General features: G+C 31.2%; 1 protein-coding gene across 3 annotated transcripts; it reads right to left on the bottom strand.

The window, feature by feature from the left end:
- Nucleotides 1–16,404: 16,404 nt before the first annotated feature.
- LOC140669738 (uncharacterized) lies at nt 16,405–17,932 on the bottom strand. Of its 3 annotated transcripts, XM_072899826.1 has the most exons (3): nt 17,794–17,915; nt 16,934–17,516; nt 16,405–16,716 (listed from the first exon to the last, which is right to left on the bottom strand). In XM_072899826.1, exons 2-3 carry the CDS (start codon nt 17,502–17,504, stop codon nt 16,703–16,705), a joined length of 585 nt encoding a protein of 194 aa, XP_072755927.1. In that variant the 5' UTR covers nt 17,505–17,516; nt 17,794–17,915; the 3' UTR covers nt 16,405–16,702. The 3 variants fall into 3 exon arrangements, with proteins under 3 accessions (XP_072755927.1, XP_072755918.1, XP_072755909.1); XM_072899817.1 differs by having other exon boundaries at nt 16,405–17,513; nt 17,794–17,932; XM_072899808.1 differs by having other exon boundaries at nt 16,405–17,516.
- Between the last annotated feature and the right edge of the window lie 712 nt (nt 17,933–18,644).

Below are 18,644 nucleotides of genomic sequence, written 5' to 3'. Positions count from 1 at the left end.
TAACCAACACGGTTAGCCAATCAGAAGATTCTAATGTTCACTGGCCAATTAGCATTGTGTGCTATCGGATCTCGTCCCATGAACAACATGTAACTGTAGTGGAGGGGAACACAAGCGAAAACTGTATATGTATACATTACATACGCTTACATGTGTAAATAATGAGGAACTGTTTGGCGTTAGAGCAAAATTATGGAATTATATAAATTAACCTGACATGATTAATTCTATAATAAAATTTCTTACCTATTGAAAAATTAAACATTATTAAAAATTAGCAATATACAATGAGTTTACAACTAGTCGGATTAAACGTTTCGATCAGCTTTTCCTGATCCTCTTCAGCGCAAAAAAGTCAATGAATAAAATAAGCAATGTTAGTATGTTAATATGTGTTATCGCATAGTGTTGTACAAAATAATATATAATCGACTTGCGTATAGTTGGATCGTGTGATGATTTGTTTCCATTGTCAATAAAGTATTGATGCGTTAATGACATCCCCCCTAACTTGCTGACGGTAGTGCGCTTCTCTGGTTCGTTGGCCAGTAGTTGTACTCCATAGTCATTTTCTTCTACATGATATGTAATAGTAATTAAATAAAAGGAGTGTTGTTACATCCAATTTAAACACCAGTCGCACAATCCATAAAGGAACGTCACTTAAAATTTGTTAATTAATCAAATAAATTTAATTTACATTGAAACGGAAACAATCGTAGTCTAATATAATAAAATCCTTGTTACGAGTACAGAGTCGATATTTAAAATGTGGATAATGACAGACCGCTTTGATTTATATATTGCGTTCACGATATTAGATATCTATATTTTGGTACCCGGTAGAAAATTTATTATGTATAATCATATATGATATATGACCATATAAAATTATATAGAAATATATAAAATTTTATATAAGTTATGTTTAATTATATATAATAATATATGACTTATTGTATAATTATATATAATTTTATATTAATGTTGGCTAGATGTCAGTCAACGATAATACAAAATTATGCATACTATACATAACTATACATAACTTATACAGAATTTTATATATTTCTATATATTTTTATATTGTTATATATAATTATATATAAGAAATTTTTTACCGGGTAAGTTTGTTTATAACGTCATTATAAGAGTTTGGTAAACAATCCGTGTCCATCTGTAAATTTAGACCGTCATGTTGTCTTTTGATAAATATTCCGATATAATTCTTTTGTTTAAGAAAGTCTCATTGTCTAATATTTTTACATTTTCCCAATCGAAGTCATGGTTATAATTTAAGCGGTAGTAAATACTAAGCGCAAAAGAAAAAGCGTAAAGAAATCAAGTAATAAACTAATTGTAATTATATTAAACCATATTAAAAGTTTCGGTGCCAATGGCCTATCTTCTGTAAAGAAAAAAAAGAAAATACAAAACATTATATTAAAATATACATATTATATTAATACGAATATTTATTTGTATTGTTCGTAAACACACTCGCTGGCACGATTTTCGTTTCTCACTGATTAACCTGTTAGCTCTTGAATCCGTTAAGTCGTTTCAACGACTCGACAAGAGGTTGGATCTTCGCCAATCGATTCACGAGATGCTTTCGTGACGTTCTCGTAATAAATCACCTCTGTAGCGATAGATTAGAACCTTGATTTCGACGCTTTGATGCCTTCGATCGATAGGTAAAAGCGGAAACGATATGTTCGGGATATCGATAGTCAATCAATTGCTTGAAACAATGATACACCTGTTACGTAGATAATTTTTAGTGAAACTTCGATGTAATGTGATGCATCAATTACTTTTTCAGAAAAATAACTAAGAAATTTATGCTAACAATTAAAAAAAATATAATTAATTTCAAATAATATATAAAATTTGTAGATTTAAATTGATTTAAAAAACTAAGCATTAAAAAACTAAAATTAAAATATTATAAAATATTGTGTGAGCAGTGTTTTTATTGATGAAATAATTTCTTTTAAATTCCTACAAAATTTCAAAGAATTAAGAATTAAGGCTGTCAAAATTTAATTGATATTATCATGAAGCTATTTTCGTTATGTAAAATTATTTCTCGTCGGTTTCGCGCCCACACGTTTGATGAGCTATCATTCAGCAGTTCTTTTTTTTTTCTTTTCTCATTACGCATGAAAAATTGTTATAAATCGGGTACGGAACACGATCGATTACCATCCCGTGTTTCAATCGTACATCGATGCACACTAATCGATCTTCGCGTGCGCGCTCTGTCGTCACATCAAACACGCTTCCGCGAATCGGTCTAATCCATCAAAGCCGGATACTTCATGAATCCTTTCGTCATGTTGCGGCACATAATTATGGAGGATACGTATATGTGCCAACGACGTATGCGTTCGTAAATAGTTTTATTTACGACCGTAAGACACGACCGTATACGAAAAGTTGACCCCGCGGGCATCCACGTGTTTCACTCCATAATTACGCCGCGCCTTCTTTATTCTATTTTTTTTTTTCTTCTAATTCGATCGTTGATGTATCGATATGTCATGGGCGGATTAGTTCAAAGTCCTTTTATCAAAATTTTTTATGTTCCTTTCGGAAAGAAATATGTTTGATTGCATGTATTAAAACTAATTAAAACTAAATCGAGGCATGTTTTAAAGACTTGAACTAATATTCAATACGCGATCGTGTATTTTAAACTAAAATCTCTAATATTCGATTATAAAAGCAGAACAATATATGTAAATCTCTTCTTAATTCAACACAGTTACCTTATCAAGAAATATTATTTTTATAAATAACATTCGCTCAAACCATTTCTATTATTAGTTGTTTATTATTTTTTCGGCTTATTGTCTTCGCGATACCTAATCCCCGACGGTGTTTGGTTTTTCTGGTCCACCTTCGAAAGCACCTCATCTCGCACGTACCGAAACAGCTGATCGGAGCAAGGATTAATTATCAAAATATTTAAACAGATCCCTTTTCGAAACTAATCGGTTTCTTCTCACCTTGTTCGCGTCTCGACTTCGTTAAATTATGTACTCTTAATGAAAATTAATTTTTTTCTCATGCATCTAAAAGTCGTGAATAGTCTTGTGCCTGTATTTTTTCTCCTTTAAATCCCGATTCATCAACGTATGAGTAAATATGACTTTATTTAACACTTTGAAACAGTTTATTATATATACCCAGAAATTTGTAGCAGTAAATATATGTATGACTTTGTGTCCGATCTTAGCATCATCCAAACGTCAATGTTTTGAAGTTTAAAGTTTTTAAAATTAATATTTCGAGTGACACACTGCACGTTTAATGGAAACTGACACCTTCAGCGAAGCGAGATCAGGGACTATTGTCAAAATTGTGCATCATTCACAAGAATTCTTCATATTTCGATATTTAAGCTGAAATGACATATAGTATATAAACTTTTTTACTTAGAATGACCTTTAGAACATATTCTAGAAGTTTGTCGATTAAACTTGAGACACCCCTCTGTATAAAAATTACTGCGTATGTATGAAACTATTATTAATATTTTATATAAAACTTATTTTTTTAATTAAAATTGAAAACTATGATTACAAATTATTAAATATTGTATTATTTTAAATTAGTTATTTTTTTCTTCTCATATAGGTTTTTAAATTATTATATTTATTCTGAAAAAAATAGAATACAATACATGCCACGCTCGTTGTCAGAGAGAAAATGACGCATGTAAAATAAATCTTGTGTAAAGATGAAGAACAAATGTTTGTGACAAAAAAAAAGCCTCTTAGTCTTCGGTTCGTAACAAAAGAGTTTATCATACTTTTGTTACTATAATACTATAGTACTATAAAAAAAAAACAATTCTCCGAGCAATTGTCTATTGTTATATAAAATTCCTAGAAGTCGAGAAGAGTTTCCAAGTAACGTAAATGCCTTTTTTTTTTCTCTCGTATTCGCACTCGCATTTAACGCGGGCGAACGTTCTGTCTCTACCTGACAACCGCATTATAAAACCGGATTACGAAAGTGCCGAGGTGCGTAACTCTGACCCTCTCGTACGTACCACGCCGTACAATCATCGCGCATAATGAGACCGGAGAATGAGTAAGTTTCCGGTCGTCTCTCTCCGCGCATACATATAATTCAAGCTTCTTTCCTATTAAGTTTGAAAGACACTGCCTGTGGATGTATCACGCAATCTCAGAAAATTGATTTGCCACTTATATACGTGCATAATGCGTGCGAACGATATTGTGGAAACGCGGTCTCGCCGCAATACACAGGAGTCTATAAGAATTCCGCAAGGCGCAAAAAAATATGCACCTCTCATAAAATGCGCTACACGAGAGTCAAGAGAGATATATAAATTATATGCTGCGCGCATTCTAATGCAACGATAATAGTATTTTTGTGTGACGTGGTATCTTTAAGAAAAATGAATCTCGGAGAAAAAATTGTGACGATTTTAACAGTCTTGTTTTTCTCACGTCACAAAATTTAACTCTCCGATACCTATTTAACAAGAAAAATATATAGATCAAACTCATAATTCTATTATTTAAAAGAAAATTATTTCTCTCTTTCTTTCTTCCTGCATATTTTTTTCTTTATTTATTTATTTAAATAAAAAGAAGTTTCCTTAGTAATAACGTTATTAATAAAATCATTATTTGATTTATCGAGAAAATTGTCATAATAACAAAAATTGCTATAATTAAAATGGAAAGGATAAATAAAATCAGAAAAAAATATATATATAGTGCGTATTCTTTATTCCGGTTATGCGTTAGCCAATCGTTGCGCTGACGAACTAATTCTATGTAAGGGGAGGAAAGGATCGATAAGTCGAGCGATTATGATCGGGTTCGTTGCAAAAACCATCGACGCGCGGTATCGGTAATTGCATCGCGGCTTGTCGACGCTTATCGCGGTTCTCTCCTTGGCATAAACGCACGTACGCGGGCGTTGTAGGTTTTCTCGAAAGGAGCAACCGATAGGTGTCCCGGATTGCAGGACCCGATTGCGCGGCAACGATTGGAAAAAGGACTTAACCATAGACCGAGTCGGGGACGGTTGTAACGAGTAAAAATTACATCGAATCAGTGATCAAAAGCCGGATATAGAGCGTTAACCCTCTCGTGCGTGTTAAAACGCGCGTAACTGTATGAATCACGCGCGCATGATGCATGCCGATTATTTAGTTATAATTTAAGACAGTATTTTCTCTCTCTCTCTCTTTTTCTTTTCCTCTCTGTCTCTTTTTCTCTTTAGAGAGAGAGAGAGAGCTCAGATTTATAGCGCAAACAAGATATTGCAAAATAATGACTGCTACATTATATTTTAACGGTCTTGATTCAATTGCTACGAGAAAAATGCAATCAGAATTTAAAGGCTTAGTTTACTATAACAGTATAAAAAATTAATAATTTTTAGGAATTTGTTTTGAAGAATATTATAAATTGATTTTTTTATGTTTTATACATATGTGTTTATTGATTTTTAAATGTTAAATCAGTATTTTTTAATCTTGGATATTTAGTTTTTTTTTGGTCAATAGAATTTCTGCGCGACGATGTGTGCTGTTCCTCGTGTAATTATAAAAAATGAATAAACTCGATCTAGTCTTATTCTGTCTGTATAGAATATTTATAAGATAATGACAATGAGTTTAATTTCATTAAAGAAACAACAAAGTAATGTTATTTTAAAATTAGATATTTTAAACCTGCATAAATTTATTTATTTCTCGAAGATCAAAAAAATATTAATTATCAATTATTTGAGAAAAAAGGTTCTTTTTTTTGTTGATAAAAAAATTGATTTTTGTTTTTGAAATATTATAAGTCGGTTCGGAGTAGCAAATTCAATCATCAACGGTAGAGAAAGTGTTCAGAACATTTGTGTAAAATTTTCACATATGTTAAGTTGCCATAAATCAATTCAATTCTTAAGTATACAATTTTGGAATGCACTGCAGCTGAGTTCCCCTGCTGGGCGATCAACACAATATGGATGTACATAGATTGTATCATAGTTTGTAAAACTCTGACTAGAATAGACAATATGATATAGGTATAATATATATAAATTATTTAAAAAATTATTATTATACTTGAATATATAATAAAAACATGAAAAAATGTTGTATAGAATTAATTTACTGCAGTTTCACCAATAAGAAATATTTAAAAAAATTTTTAACTAAACAAAGAAGACTTTCTCTTTAAATTTTCTTTACAGTCAGTCATTCTCAAAAGATATTTTCTTTCAAAAGAAAAAGAAAAATGAGTTATTTAAATCATTAATTTAAAAATGTTTGATGTTTAAAAAAAACGCATTTACAGACTTGTTTAAACACTCAATTCCAAATTTTATGACTCTGTCAATCTTAAGAGTTCAATAAAACTTGGAAAACATTTTTCATCTTCCTTTCAAAAACCGTAAAAAATCGATTCTTTTGATTTCTAAAGAATAATTTAAGGCCTTCAAACAAACTTCATGAATATACATATTGTTAAGCTAGTATATTGAAAACACTGAAACAGTGATTACTTTTTCTCCTGTGCAAAATTCTTTGAAAATAATATTACAGTTACAAAAAAAAACGAGAAGATGAATTGGAGAATTGAATGATTATTTTCCCTTTTATAAATCTTTCCATTATTTCTTTCGCTACTAATTATCTTTTGCCGATTTACTTTCTCGAACTGGCGAGAAGAAACTCCTGTGGAAACTATCTCTTCCGGAAGAAATGGCACCGAGCAATTTCGGATCGCGGATAACCAATGCAACACCATCGATAATCGTCATCGAATCACACATGGCGAGTTCAAACGTACGATTTAATACGGTCTACGCCTGCGAAATCGATCGCACCGTTTGTCTGTTTTTTTTTTTTTTTTTTTTTTTTTATATCCGCGTAATCGTTATTAATCTCCCTTTCGCCACGATTCCTCTCTCGAATAATCGTCGGCGAATTTTTACCGCGGGAAATCAATAATCAACGAATCTCCATTGACAGCCGAACGAAATCGAGCTTAGTTCGCAACCAATTACAGACACGGCAAATAAGTTCCGCGCGTAGAGAGGGAAAGAAACTCTCGACCGATGGATCCGGATGATTTACGAGCCTGTACTCCCCGTTGCCCTTGAGACCTCTCGATATCCCGAGATATATGTTTCAACAAGAGGAGGCCCCGTTTCTCTCAAGAGCGACGTCACGCGTGTCACGGTTTCACGGATCGTCCGGGCCGCCTTGAATCCTCGACACACCCGCCACGTTTTGACGGACATGATAATTTCTATCGAATTTAAATGTTAATCGGCTGTCGGTGGTTACAAAGACAAAACGAAATTGTCAGACGGCGTGAAGAAATAAATGCGCTCCGTCGACGAGACCTCGGTTATCGCTTCTCTTCCACGGCAAAATTAAGATATAGCAGTAAGACACACGGCAGTGAAAAGAAATTAATCAAAATTGATTTCAAAGTCACCTCGGTCTGTCTTTTCTAAGTGACATTTGACCGCCAAAACAAAATTTATTATTGAGACTTGAAGCTAGATTGCTCGTTGAAATTGTTTTCGTTGAAGTACCCTATAAACTATAAACTGTCGACTACCATACCGTCATATATTTTCATGTGCGTTGCTCAATCCATGGAAGCAGACAGTAAATATATATATAATAAATATGTATATTTATATATTAGTATATTTATGTACAGAAGAGAATATTCATCACACATCTTAAAATGGTCTACTTTTCTTAAAATATAAAAAATTATATTTTGTGCTTCAAAATTAAAATTATTTCCTTGCTTGTTTATTACGTTATAAACTTCGTTTATAGTTATTGCAGCTAATAAAAAGATCTAAACTAATCAATGAAAATGTACAATTAGGGATTTTTTAAATAATCAATTTTAATAGTTAATTTTATAGAACAATCTTTTAGAATTATTTGCCATTTATTAAATTGAAAAATGTAACTTTAATAACTGAAAAATAAAAGAAGTATTATATGTATAATATAGTTAAATTTTTCCACATTTTTTACATTTTTTCTCCGCACTCTCTATAAAATAAAAGTCACTATTATAATATTCTATATTAACTATAAGTATGTTAAAGTTTTTTATTATTGCTTACTATTGACTCTTTTATAAATGATCTCATTAGTATAAATAGTACTTATAGAATATAAAAATCTCAAACATAATTTTTATGGGATTTAAAATTTACAGACAGCGATGTATTTAAATTGCTGAAATCTTTTATGATAAATATTGCAAATATAATATAATATTTAAATATATTAAGTAGTTTAAATGTCGGTTTAGACGTCATCAAATATTGAACAAGTTTTTATTGTTTAAAAAATTTAATCATATAAATTATTAAGAAAGGAAATATCTTGTTTGCCATATCTTGAAATTTTATGAAAGAACTGCTAAATTGCGATAAAAAAACATTTCTTAAAATTATTCGAAATGTTCTAATAAACAAACTTTTGACAGGTTTAGATATTTAATTTTTTCGTGATGTCATGTATGAATTATTAAAAGATAATTTATTTAGATTTTATATTTTATATTTTATATTTGTCGAGTAATTTGTGGTAAGTATCCATAGTATCCATATTTTCCGCGTTCAAAAATTAAGCTCTTGACCCTTCTTAAATTGTATCTTAAAAACAGATATTCATACGTTAAAATAACATACATAATTGCATATCGAAACCTCGTATTTTACGATTACATCGTACAATATTCATGCTTCATGTGTTCAGAATAATCTCGAGTAATCTCTATAGTGATGTTTCATCATGAAAGTCTGAGATTAAAGTATATCAACGCTTTCTCTGACTAATTGCATTTACCGATTACCGGAAAAAGTTAAATTATCGAACATTTTGCAGAGCTGTAATAAATTTGTTTTCATACGCCGCACGAGAGAGTAAAAGCGTACACATTATACCGCGAGAAGATCAGATCTGGTCGCGATCGGATTAAGGCAAAATTAATGAAGGGGAGCTTCGAATGAAGATTACAAAGGAGGTCAGCGGCATTTCATTCGTGTTCGTCGTTTTAACCGTCATCACAACATGACGTCCACTTTTCGAGAGCGCCTCCTTTAAACTGGTTAAGAGTAAAAACGAGAGAGCAACCGGAGAAGCGAGGAGTATGTTTTGGGAGAGATTTCGGCAACTGTATTCACACGCGCAACGTGTGTGCAACAACAATGACGTGGTCGCAATCATATCTGAACACCTCTGTGTATTCCAAAATATTTTCTTACAACGCCCATTTGCCGACGCAATGATAATTTTTACGCAAACACATGTCGAAGACGCGATACACAATGGCGTGTTACAAAACCCACGGGGACCCATGAGATTCGTGTTTGATTTGCAAACGTTTATCTTCTCGTTGTAGCTCTCTCCTTTAATGCACGCGAAATCGCTCGCAAAAGTTTTTTAAATGCTCGTACCGCGCATTTATTAAGTTTCACGAACCAAGCTGTCAGCGAGGGGCACGCTCCGAGTGATGATTAAGATCCTCGATAAACGATATTGACCCGTATCCGACAGGCATAATTAATAACTGGTCTTCTCCGGTATGATGAACCTCGAGTGATCTCGTAAACTATTCGCTCAAATTTCATTCGTCCGAGATGCATTTATCGTGTCCAGAATTCACGGTCTAGAATCGAGGAATTAATTCCAGAGCGGTCTTTGCCCTAACGATTTTTTTAAGACTAATAGTTATTTTTAGAGTTAAAAAACGAACAATTTTTCAACGAAAAATTGACTTCAAATTTAAAATCTTATATTTAGTAAAAATTAAAAATTTCTAAAAATTGGCTATGACAAAAATTAGATTTATTAATATATTTTAAGAATTTGATTAAGTTTTTGTTTTAGATAAACTATACGAAGATTTTGATAGTTACTACAAAACTATTATAGCAACGAATAAGTTTGATATCAATGTTTAAGCTAGCCCTATTTCTTAATATTTTTAATTAAAAATTTTATGTAACGCTCACTGATTTACGTGTAAGATACTGATTAAAATCCTGTTGGAATAAAGTTAATAATTTCTGCAAAAAAAATTCGTTAAAATTCGCATCTTTTTTACCCTTCTGGATGTATGTTCCCTTAATTTCAGCCGCTGCGAATATGTGCTATAGACGATAATTGACATGATGAAAAAAAGCTGCCGGAGAGAGAGAGAAAGAGAGAGAGAGAGAGAAAGAGAGAGAGAAAGAGAGAGAGAGAGAGAGAGAGAGAGAGAGAGAGAGAGGTCTTCAAGGATGTCCACTCTTCCAGGTGAAGGTGCTTGCAAGAACGCTCTACGAATCAATCGCAACTCTGACGTTTCGGATTCGTTCCGGTTCGCCGAATTGGTTTATAAACGTTACCAATCGGTTGCGTTTTCGTGTCACACAATTTCCTATCTTGCGTTAAAAGCGATTAAAGACAATTAGTTTAATGTGTGTGTCTACTATATTTTAAAATAACACAATTCACAATAAAAAACATATAAAGAAAAAGAATAACAATTTTCTATAGTTTTTTATACTGACTATGATTCTGGCTTTAAATTATTTTATCACAATTTTGAGAAATTTATAATTAAAGTTGCAAAAATAGATTATTTCAATGTATTTATTTATTTATATGTAATTTATTATATTGTATTGTAAGTATGATAAAATATAAGCTTTATTGCAATCAAATTTATTAAGATCTCTCTTTCATTTATTTTTGACATATTTGCATTAAAATTCAAACAAATTCAAAATACATACATACATTTTTCCATGTAGACATAAATTTGTGCAAAAATTTGAATTTCTTAATTTTGACATTCGTTATATCAATATCACTATTTTAAATTTGCCAATTTTGATATCATACAAATTCGTATTAATTCGTTTAACGATTTAAAAGATTTATAATTTTGAATAAATATAATTGAAAATTATTTGAAATATATTAAAACAGTCTTTTTTTGCGACTTTAATCGCATATTTTTCAAAATTGTCACGTGATAAAGCACCTTGTGAAAATCGACGTATTTATTCAGCGTGAAAAAGAAAATTAGAACAAGAAATAATTATTCTCCCTCATGTGTATTCGGAAAAAAAAAAATTACTTTTCCTCGAACTGTGTAATCAGTCATTCGTTCCATATTTCTGTTAAAATTCCCACGAATTCGCTAATCACAACACAAACAATATATACAGCTTCATACAGAAAACAGTTTTCGCGATCTTAATAATTCCTTATATTCAATCTTGTAACTAATTACCGTCACTGAATCGTAAACAACGAGATGGCAAGTAGCTTGTAGGTTTTTGCAAAAGGTCCGAGAATATAAATTGCAGCGTACGCGGTAATTTGCTAAGCGCAACGTCCTGCGAACATTGATTTTCCAGCGTTCTAATTCCTCTCCCCCTCCTCCCCCTCTCCCTCCCCCTCCCGCCCCACGCATGTGTTAATTGCCGACTCGGCGAAAATGGTTTCGTGCGCGCAGATTAAAAGTATATATGAATATGTAATATCGGATCGGGTTTTGTGTCAGGCGCGGGAGCAAAGTCCGCCACATATACATATACATATATACACATGCACGCTTACGCTCCCGACGACGATCTCGCGAATCGGGTATCACTCCGATACTACACATCCAGCATCCAGCATCCAGCGTTCCGCATGCTGGAATTAGCAACGCCTGGATGCGTTTCTCGCCGGGCAAAGCTCGCTAGATTATTCACAAGGCCCGTGTGTGTCCGTTCCACGCTCGCGCGCGGCGCAACCAATATCTCTCGAATTACCCCGCACGCCTATCCATTACTTATCTGAACAGGTATATACCTGTTAATAACTACATTGTATGTACATCGAGCAACGGAGTAATTAAACGTTAAAATACCTTGAGAGTTCATCGTTATCAACGGGAGATTCGACCATCTCTCGAGAATGCAGTGCGAAGATTCGAGACGAGTTCTCCATTCGATAACCGATGATTATTAATGGAAATTAACATTCGACGATTAAAAATTCCAAAGTTAATTATGCGATAAAAGAAAGTCTTGTCCTTAGAATTTTAATTCCATCAAATGGTTCAATTTTCCGCTATGGAACAGGTTTTATCGAATTTCCAAGTGTTTTCCATAAATTTTTTTCAAACAATGAGATAATTAAACGTTAATATACATATCATTGTTCTTCATTATCAAGAATTCAAACGTCTTTGAATACAATACGTTATCACGAATTCAAATGTCTCTGAATACAATATGAAAATTCTATATGAAATATTTATTCTATAATCGATATTTGCAGATAAAAATTAATATTCAATAATAAAATACTCTAAATTAATTATATGATAAAAAAAATTCTGCTTTTATTTTTAATTTGATTAAAGGGTTCAATTTTTTTATCATGAATCATATTTTATTGTTAAAATCAAAAATATTTAAAATAGAACAGAATTTTAATTTAGTTAAACGATTAAACTTTCCGTTGTTAAATCGGTCTTCATCGTTAAATTTATATTAAAAATATTTTCCATAAGTCTTGTTTGAAGAAACAATGTCTTTTTTGTGTTTAAAAAATGGAAGAGAAATTCCAAGATTCTCAAATACAAAGGTGAAAATTAGAAACAAATTTCTTATTTTCGTCAACATTTATAGATAAAAATTAACAATAACAGCGATAAAAATCTCCAAGTTTATGCAATTAATTAATACAATTAATTATGCAATAAAAAATCTCTGTTCTATTTGTTTAAAACTCGATAAAACTGCTTAAATTTTTATCAGATTTTATTGTCGAATTTATGCCAAAAATATATTTCCTATAAATTTTATTTAATTCGGATAATTAAACAATATCTCTTTAATTAATTATATAGTAGAAGAATCCCTTTTTTTATGTGTTTAGAATTTTAACTTGATTAAACGGTTCAAATTTCCGTCGCGAATCAGGCTTCGCGTTTGAATGCACGCTAGAGAGATTCTCTATAAATTACTCGGAGTCGGCATCACATTGATGGATGCCTCTTTCGCGGCTTAGCGTGTAATACAGCCGCGAGGAATCTTAAATTCGCGCAAGTGTCGGCGTTCAACGGCGGCTCCTCGGTCGCGAATTAGCAACGGTTCGCTGCCGGGTAGACCTACCGTGCGCTTCGCTTCACACTTTCCGCGATTAATCCGTCGGGATCGTGCCGCCTACTTAACACGGGGCTCCTCGCTCAAGTAGCGATCTCCTCGTCGTTTCTTCTTCGGCGACCCCTTCGTGTATCGTGAAACGCCAGCCGGGTCAGCGATGTCAAGTCGTGGGCTCGGCAGCCTCGACTTTGCCAACCCGATACAAAGTAATCTCCCTCGCGCTCTATTCGCGCACATCTCTTTTTTTTTCATTTTACCTCGTCGGAGACGTCGAACCGATGGCTTCTCGATGCCTTTCGAAAAGCATCGCGAGGTTGCGTCACACTTGTGAAAAAATTCTGCCGAGTATTACAAAAAGAGACTCAAGGCACGGATGTCTCGGGCTTTTAAAGGAAGGTTGAGATGCTTGTAAATGCTTATAAATTAAACTCGACGAGGTAGATTTATACGAAGTAAGATATCTCTCCCTTTCTTTCTCTCTCGTATGTTATGAGAGAAGATGAATAATATTTTCTTCTTAACGCAAAGATATACGAAACGCTAGTCGTTCTTGCCTGAAGATAAGCCTGATCGTCCGCCAAAATTGTCGCTTCAGACGTTTCAGACGTTTCGACCGACTCTTCGTGACGGCTTCAAGATAAGCGGTAGCAGCTGACGAGAGAAATTCACCACCGAAGAGAGAAACCCATCTTGATTTCTTTGCGTCTTCCTTTTTTTTCCACGCTTAAATATCGCGTGATTATCGTCGCTCTGTAACACACGAAACAGCAATTTCGCGTGAAGGATGAAAGGTCTATCCGAATCCGACATATTTTTGACGTGTTGTTAAAAATCGGTTAAGGTTAATCGCCAATAAAAGTTTCTTATTAGACGATGTATTAATCTAGAATTCTAACCGGAGTTACAAAATCCTAATATTTCTTCCTTGTTTGCTATGAAAATGTACTTGAATAAATAAATGTAAAAAATTCGTAAGTAGACAGAAATATAACAGATGCTTTTTTTCGCGCCATTATTTTTATCAATTAATTTTTAACATTATTTCAACAATTCTAATCAATATTGTTTTATCTCTCGTTCTTCTCGATAATCCCAGCAATCATAAAATCCTCGTAGGTTGATAAAATATATCGATACATTAAAGAAAAAAATAATCGAATTTTGTTTTTTCTTTATCTCCCCTTTCGAGCTATTCGGACGCGATAGACAAATCGCATCCATGAAGTGCATTATATAATAGTATCACTCCGGATGCATCGTGCACGTGAAACCATAAGCACGATTACGACAGTCAGTTGGCAAGATTGCAGTCGAGTGTTCGTCTATAGGCGTGGACTCGCGGGATATCGGGGCCGGCGTCTTCAAAAAACGGTGCTCGAGAAATCGAACTCACGAGAATGACGCGTAATATCGCCGACGATCGATCGATCCCTAGATCGATCGCTTCTTGCCTGCCGCCAAGAGTACGTGATCCATTCCAAAGTAAAGACCGCGACGGAGTGACTGCGCGCGATTTACTCAATCCGTCATTATTCGTCGGAACTTCTATTCAAAGCTGATTCATCTATTAACTATATATTGTTGTTTCTAGTAGCCTTTTATTTATATGATTTTTCTTTTCCAACATTGAAGAAAAATTTCATATAGCTTTGTTAAGATTTATTTTATTAATATTTATAATATTAAAAATATAAAGTGTACATGTATAAGGCTCCTATAAAATTTAACAAAAACAAATAGAGTGATTAGAGGACAAGAAAGAAAATGTCTTATAGGTAACAAAACCGCAAAAAAAATAAAAATAAAATTTTAATGAGGATAAATAATAAAAATACAAAAATTAACAGAAAACCGATAAATATAAAATGTAATAAACGCAAACGATTCAGTCCTGGACTCTCCTCAATGAAAAGTAAGAAGATTTTTAAACAGAACGATAACGAACAATGAAAAACATTAAAAGTGAACGTTGATTAACAATATAACAGTTATATACTGATCTATTTTTTATTAGAACTTTTTAATAGGCCGGAATGTAGGCATTTAAAAATTTGCATTAAAGAATTTTAACGTGCTATCTATAATTTTAAAAAAATTTGTTTATCTTTTCAATATTTACCTAATTGTAAGAAACAAATAAGAAAAAGTTAAGAGTGTCTAGTAATTTTGGTTGTACATAAATGAACGGAATGAATTTTACTTTATAATTTTAAAGAAACAATATTAATAAATGCAAAAGTTTGAAAAAAGAAATTTTCAGCGATTAATAAAGATGCGAAATATGCCGAAAGATTCTTCCTTTGGCGAAAGTTGCAGATGGATTGACACATGAACATTTTAGGCATCGTCGCAATGACGTCATCTCATTTATGTCCTCCCTGGCATCATTCACAGCGAGTATCCTAAATTTTTTTATAGGAAAACGTGAATTGGGTTCATAAGAAGATGAAATGACAAAGTTTAACTGAGGAAAGAGATGAAAGAACATAACATAAAATATGAAAGAGAGATAGATAGATAGGTAGGTAGATAGATAGATAGATAGATAGATAGATAGAGAGAGAGAGAGAGAGAGAGAGAGAGAGAGAGAGAGGTTTTATACAATACACGTACACATATACCCACACACACACATACATACATAAAATTAAGATATGCAGTTTTCAAGAAAAATCATAAAATTATATTTAATAATTATATATAAAAAGGTTTATTTGTTGTATTATTACATTATATTGTACCATTAGGTTATTGAAAAAATTGAAAAAATAAAACATATACCAATTCTCAAAAAATTAATATGTATATGACATGATATATACAATTTTTTAAATACAATTTATATAATTTTATATACAGTTTTTTGCGCAATTTCAATTTTTTTATTATATTATATATTACATATTACAATGTACGATTTTGATGACAGTTTAAGAAACATAGTTAATATACCAGCAAAGATGATTTTTAAGTGTATAAATATATTAATACTAGTTTTTAATATAAACTTCTTTTCTTTTACATTTTCTGTTTGCAACTTTAAAAGTAGCAATTAAATCATATCATAAATTTTATCTATTTGAATGTTACTGTAATTACAATTGAGCAAATTTTATATTACTACTCGAATTATAAATGATTATATTTATTGACAATCTTAATAGTCCTAAATTTTCTATAACATTAACTAGAAATAATTACATATGTTTTCGAGGAACGGAAAGTATATTTTTTTATTTATGTTAACAAAGTAGTATGCAAAAATGTTGATTTATATTATATTATATTTTATATTTTGAAATTCAATTTATTATCTCATAAAAATCCCTTTTTTTTTGCATACTATTTTCTTTCACTCTGGAAACGTTAAAATTATAAATTATAAAATTATATATAATATTTTTATTTTCGATTGTAAAAAGTCTATATATTAATTATTTACAAAATTCATGGATTCTGTGAATGCATGCCTTTTCTTTAAAAATCACTTTTGATCAGTCTACTTTATAGGTTCATTGATTTATTGGGTTACTTCTAAAAGCAGTGAATGTTTTTGAAGATGTTAGTGTTATCGTTTCATTTCAATCAATTGAAAATTTGTGACTAATTCAAGTATTTACACGCAAGTTTTACTTAATATTTCGTAAGCAATGTAATTTTTATCAAATAACAACCAAGATTATTATATGCTTATTAAAGATTGAGATAAATTGTTGTTATCATATCTAAAACATCATTAAAAGTTTAATACCGTGTATCATTTCAAAATCTATCAGCCACTCTTCATCCGCTCGTTTATGTTTATTCCATATTTTAGAATATTGCTTTTGTTTTTCTTGAGCCAACTCATAAGCTAAATATGACAATAATTCCATCCCACAAATTTGACAAACGCAAGATAAAGATTTTTTTCGCTGAGATAAACGCCTTAGTAACAATAACTCTTCGTCAAATGTGAAAATTCCTGTATTCACATTTATAGGTTTATCATATACATACGATTTTTTTCCAAGTTTCTTATATTGCTCAATTTCTTCGTTTAACATCTGAGGGTCAATCTTGCACTCCTTTGCAGCTTCGATAATAGTTTTTGTTCCATTCAAAACGTTTTGTACCGCCACATGGAATGCACTACCTAGTTTAAAATCGTCTATGAATCTTTTCATAATATCGACTTTTCGTTGAAGATGTGCATACGTAAGTTTATAACGCTCTGCCGCGACATGTATATCTATATTTTTAACGCAAACATATCGTGCTACTTTATTCAACTTATTTCTCGATTTAAGATACTGTGTAATGTTTTCGCTGATAGAGCACATGATGATAACCTACTTGAAAGAGCAAAAACGATAATGATATTGTATAATATATTTTTATATTATATGATCATAAAATATTATAAAATTTTCATTATTTTTGTTTAGTGTTTTCATATTCTTGTTCGTAACTGTCATATGTACAAATATACAAGAATATACTTAACAATCTTGGAAAAGATTTTATATAAATACGCTAAGTAATGTCAAAATTTTTTTGTATATTTAAATTTTTTAACAAAACTTCTCTTTAGAAGATTGACAAAAGATATATTTCGTAAAAAATACTTACAAGAGAGATGACGAATTCTTCTGAATACAAACTAAGAAACTGTGCGGAACGTACTTAATCAGCTTATAAACAAGTGAATGTAAATAAGAGAACGTTTGAAGGAATGTCATCGAGGAAACAAGTTCAAGATTCGCGTAAATATTAAATAAATTAAGAACGATACGTTGTTATATGTTTCATACGATACGTATTTCCAGACAGTAAAAATATTTTTCTGTATGTCAATTAATTTTCTATATATAACATACAATATGATTTTCTATTAATTGTCTATGTTTACAGCAAAGATTTTTTATTTAACTTTTAATAAAATATATATCATTTTCACTTTTCGTATTTTCTCGAAAGTTTATAGTTGATGCTTTATTCTATCATATACATATCTCTTCTCAATTTCGACAATTGTTTTTAAGAATTTACATCTATATAATACATCATGTAGCATACGATAGAATTGCTGTCTTGTTTTTGCCTGCTTAATTTAAAAAATCATGAAATAGTTTTAAAATAATTATTTAGAGGAATTATTTTATAAATTGAACTATAGTTATTGGATTATTGTTACGTAAATTGCCAATGGAATTTACTTAATATATATATAATTTTTTTATAGTATAGTAACTAATATATTAACTAATTCATTTTATTTCAAACATTTAAAAAGAAAGAACCCCTTATTACAAGATAAAAAATTCAAGTACAAGATTACAATCAAAGTAAAATCATATAAACATTACAAAAAATATTATAATCAATAATACATTTATAAGAAGTAAATGACAAATTACAAATGCCAAAATTATAACCAAGGTGAGAATTTATATAGACGGCTTTACAAAAAATATAAAAAT

This window comes from Anoplolepis gracilipes, chromosome 1 (genome assembly GCF_047496725.1).
Source record: "Anoplolepis gracilipes chromosome 1, ASM4749672v1, whole genome shotgun sequence".
Lineage (NCBI taxonomy): Eukaryota > Metazoa > Arthropoda > Insecta > Hymenoptera > Formicidae > Anoplolepis > Anoplolepis gracilipes.
The sequence above is the reverse complement of the archived record's forward strand: the minus strand, read 5'-3'. Positions and strand labels throughout refer to the sequence as shown.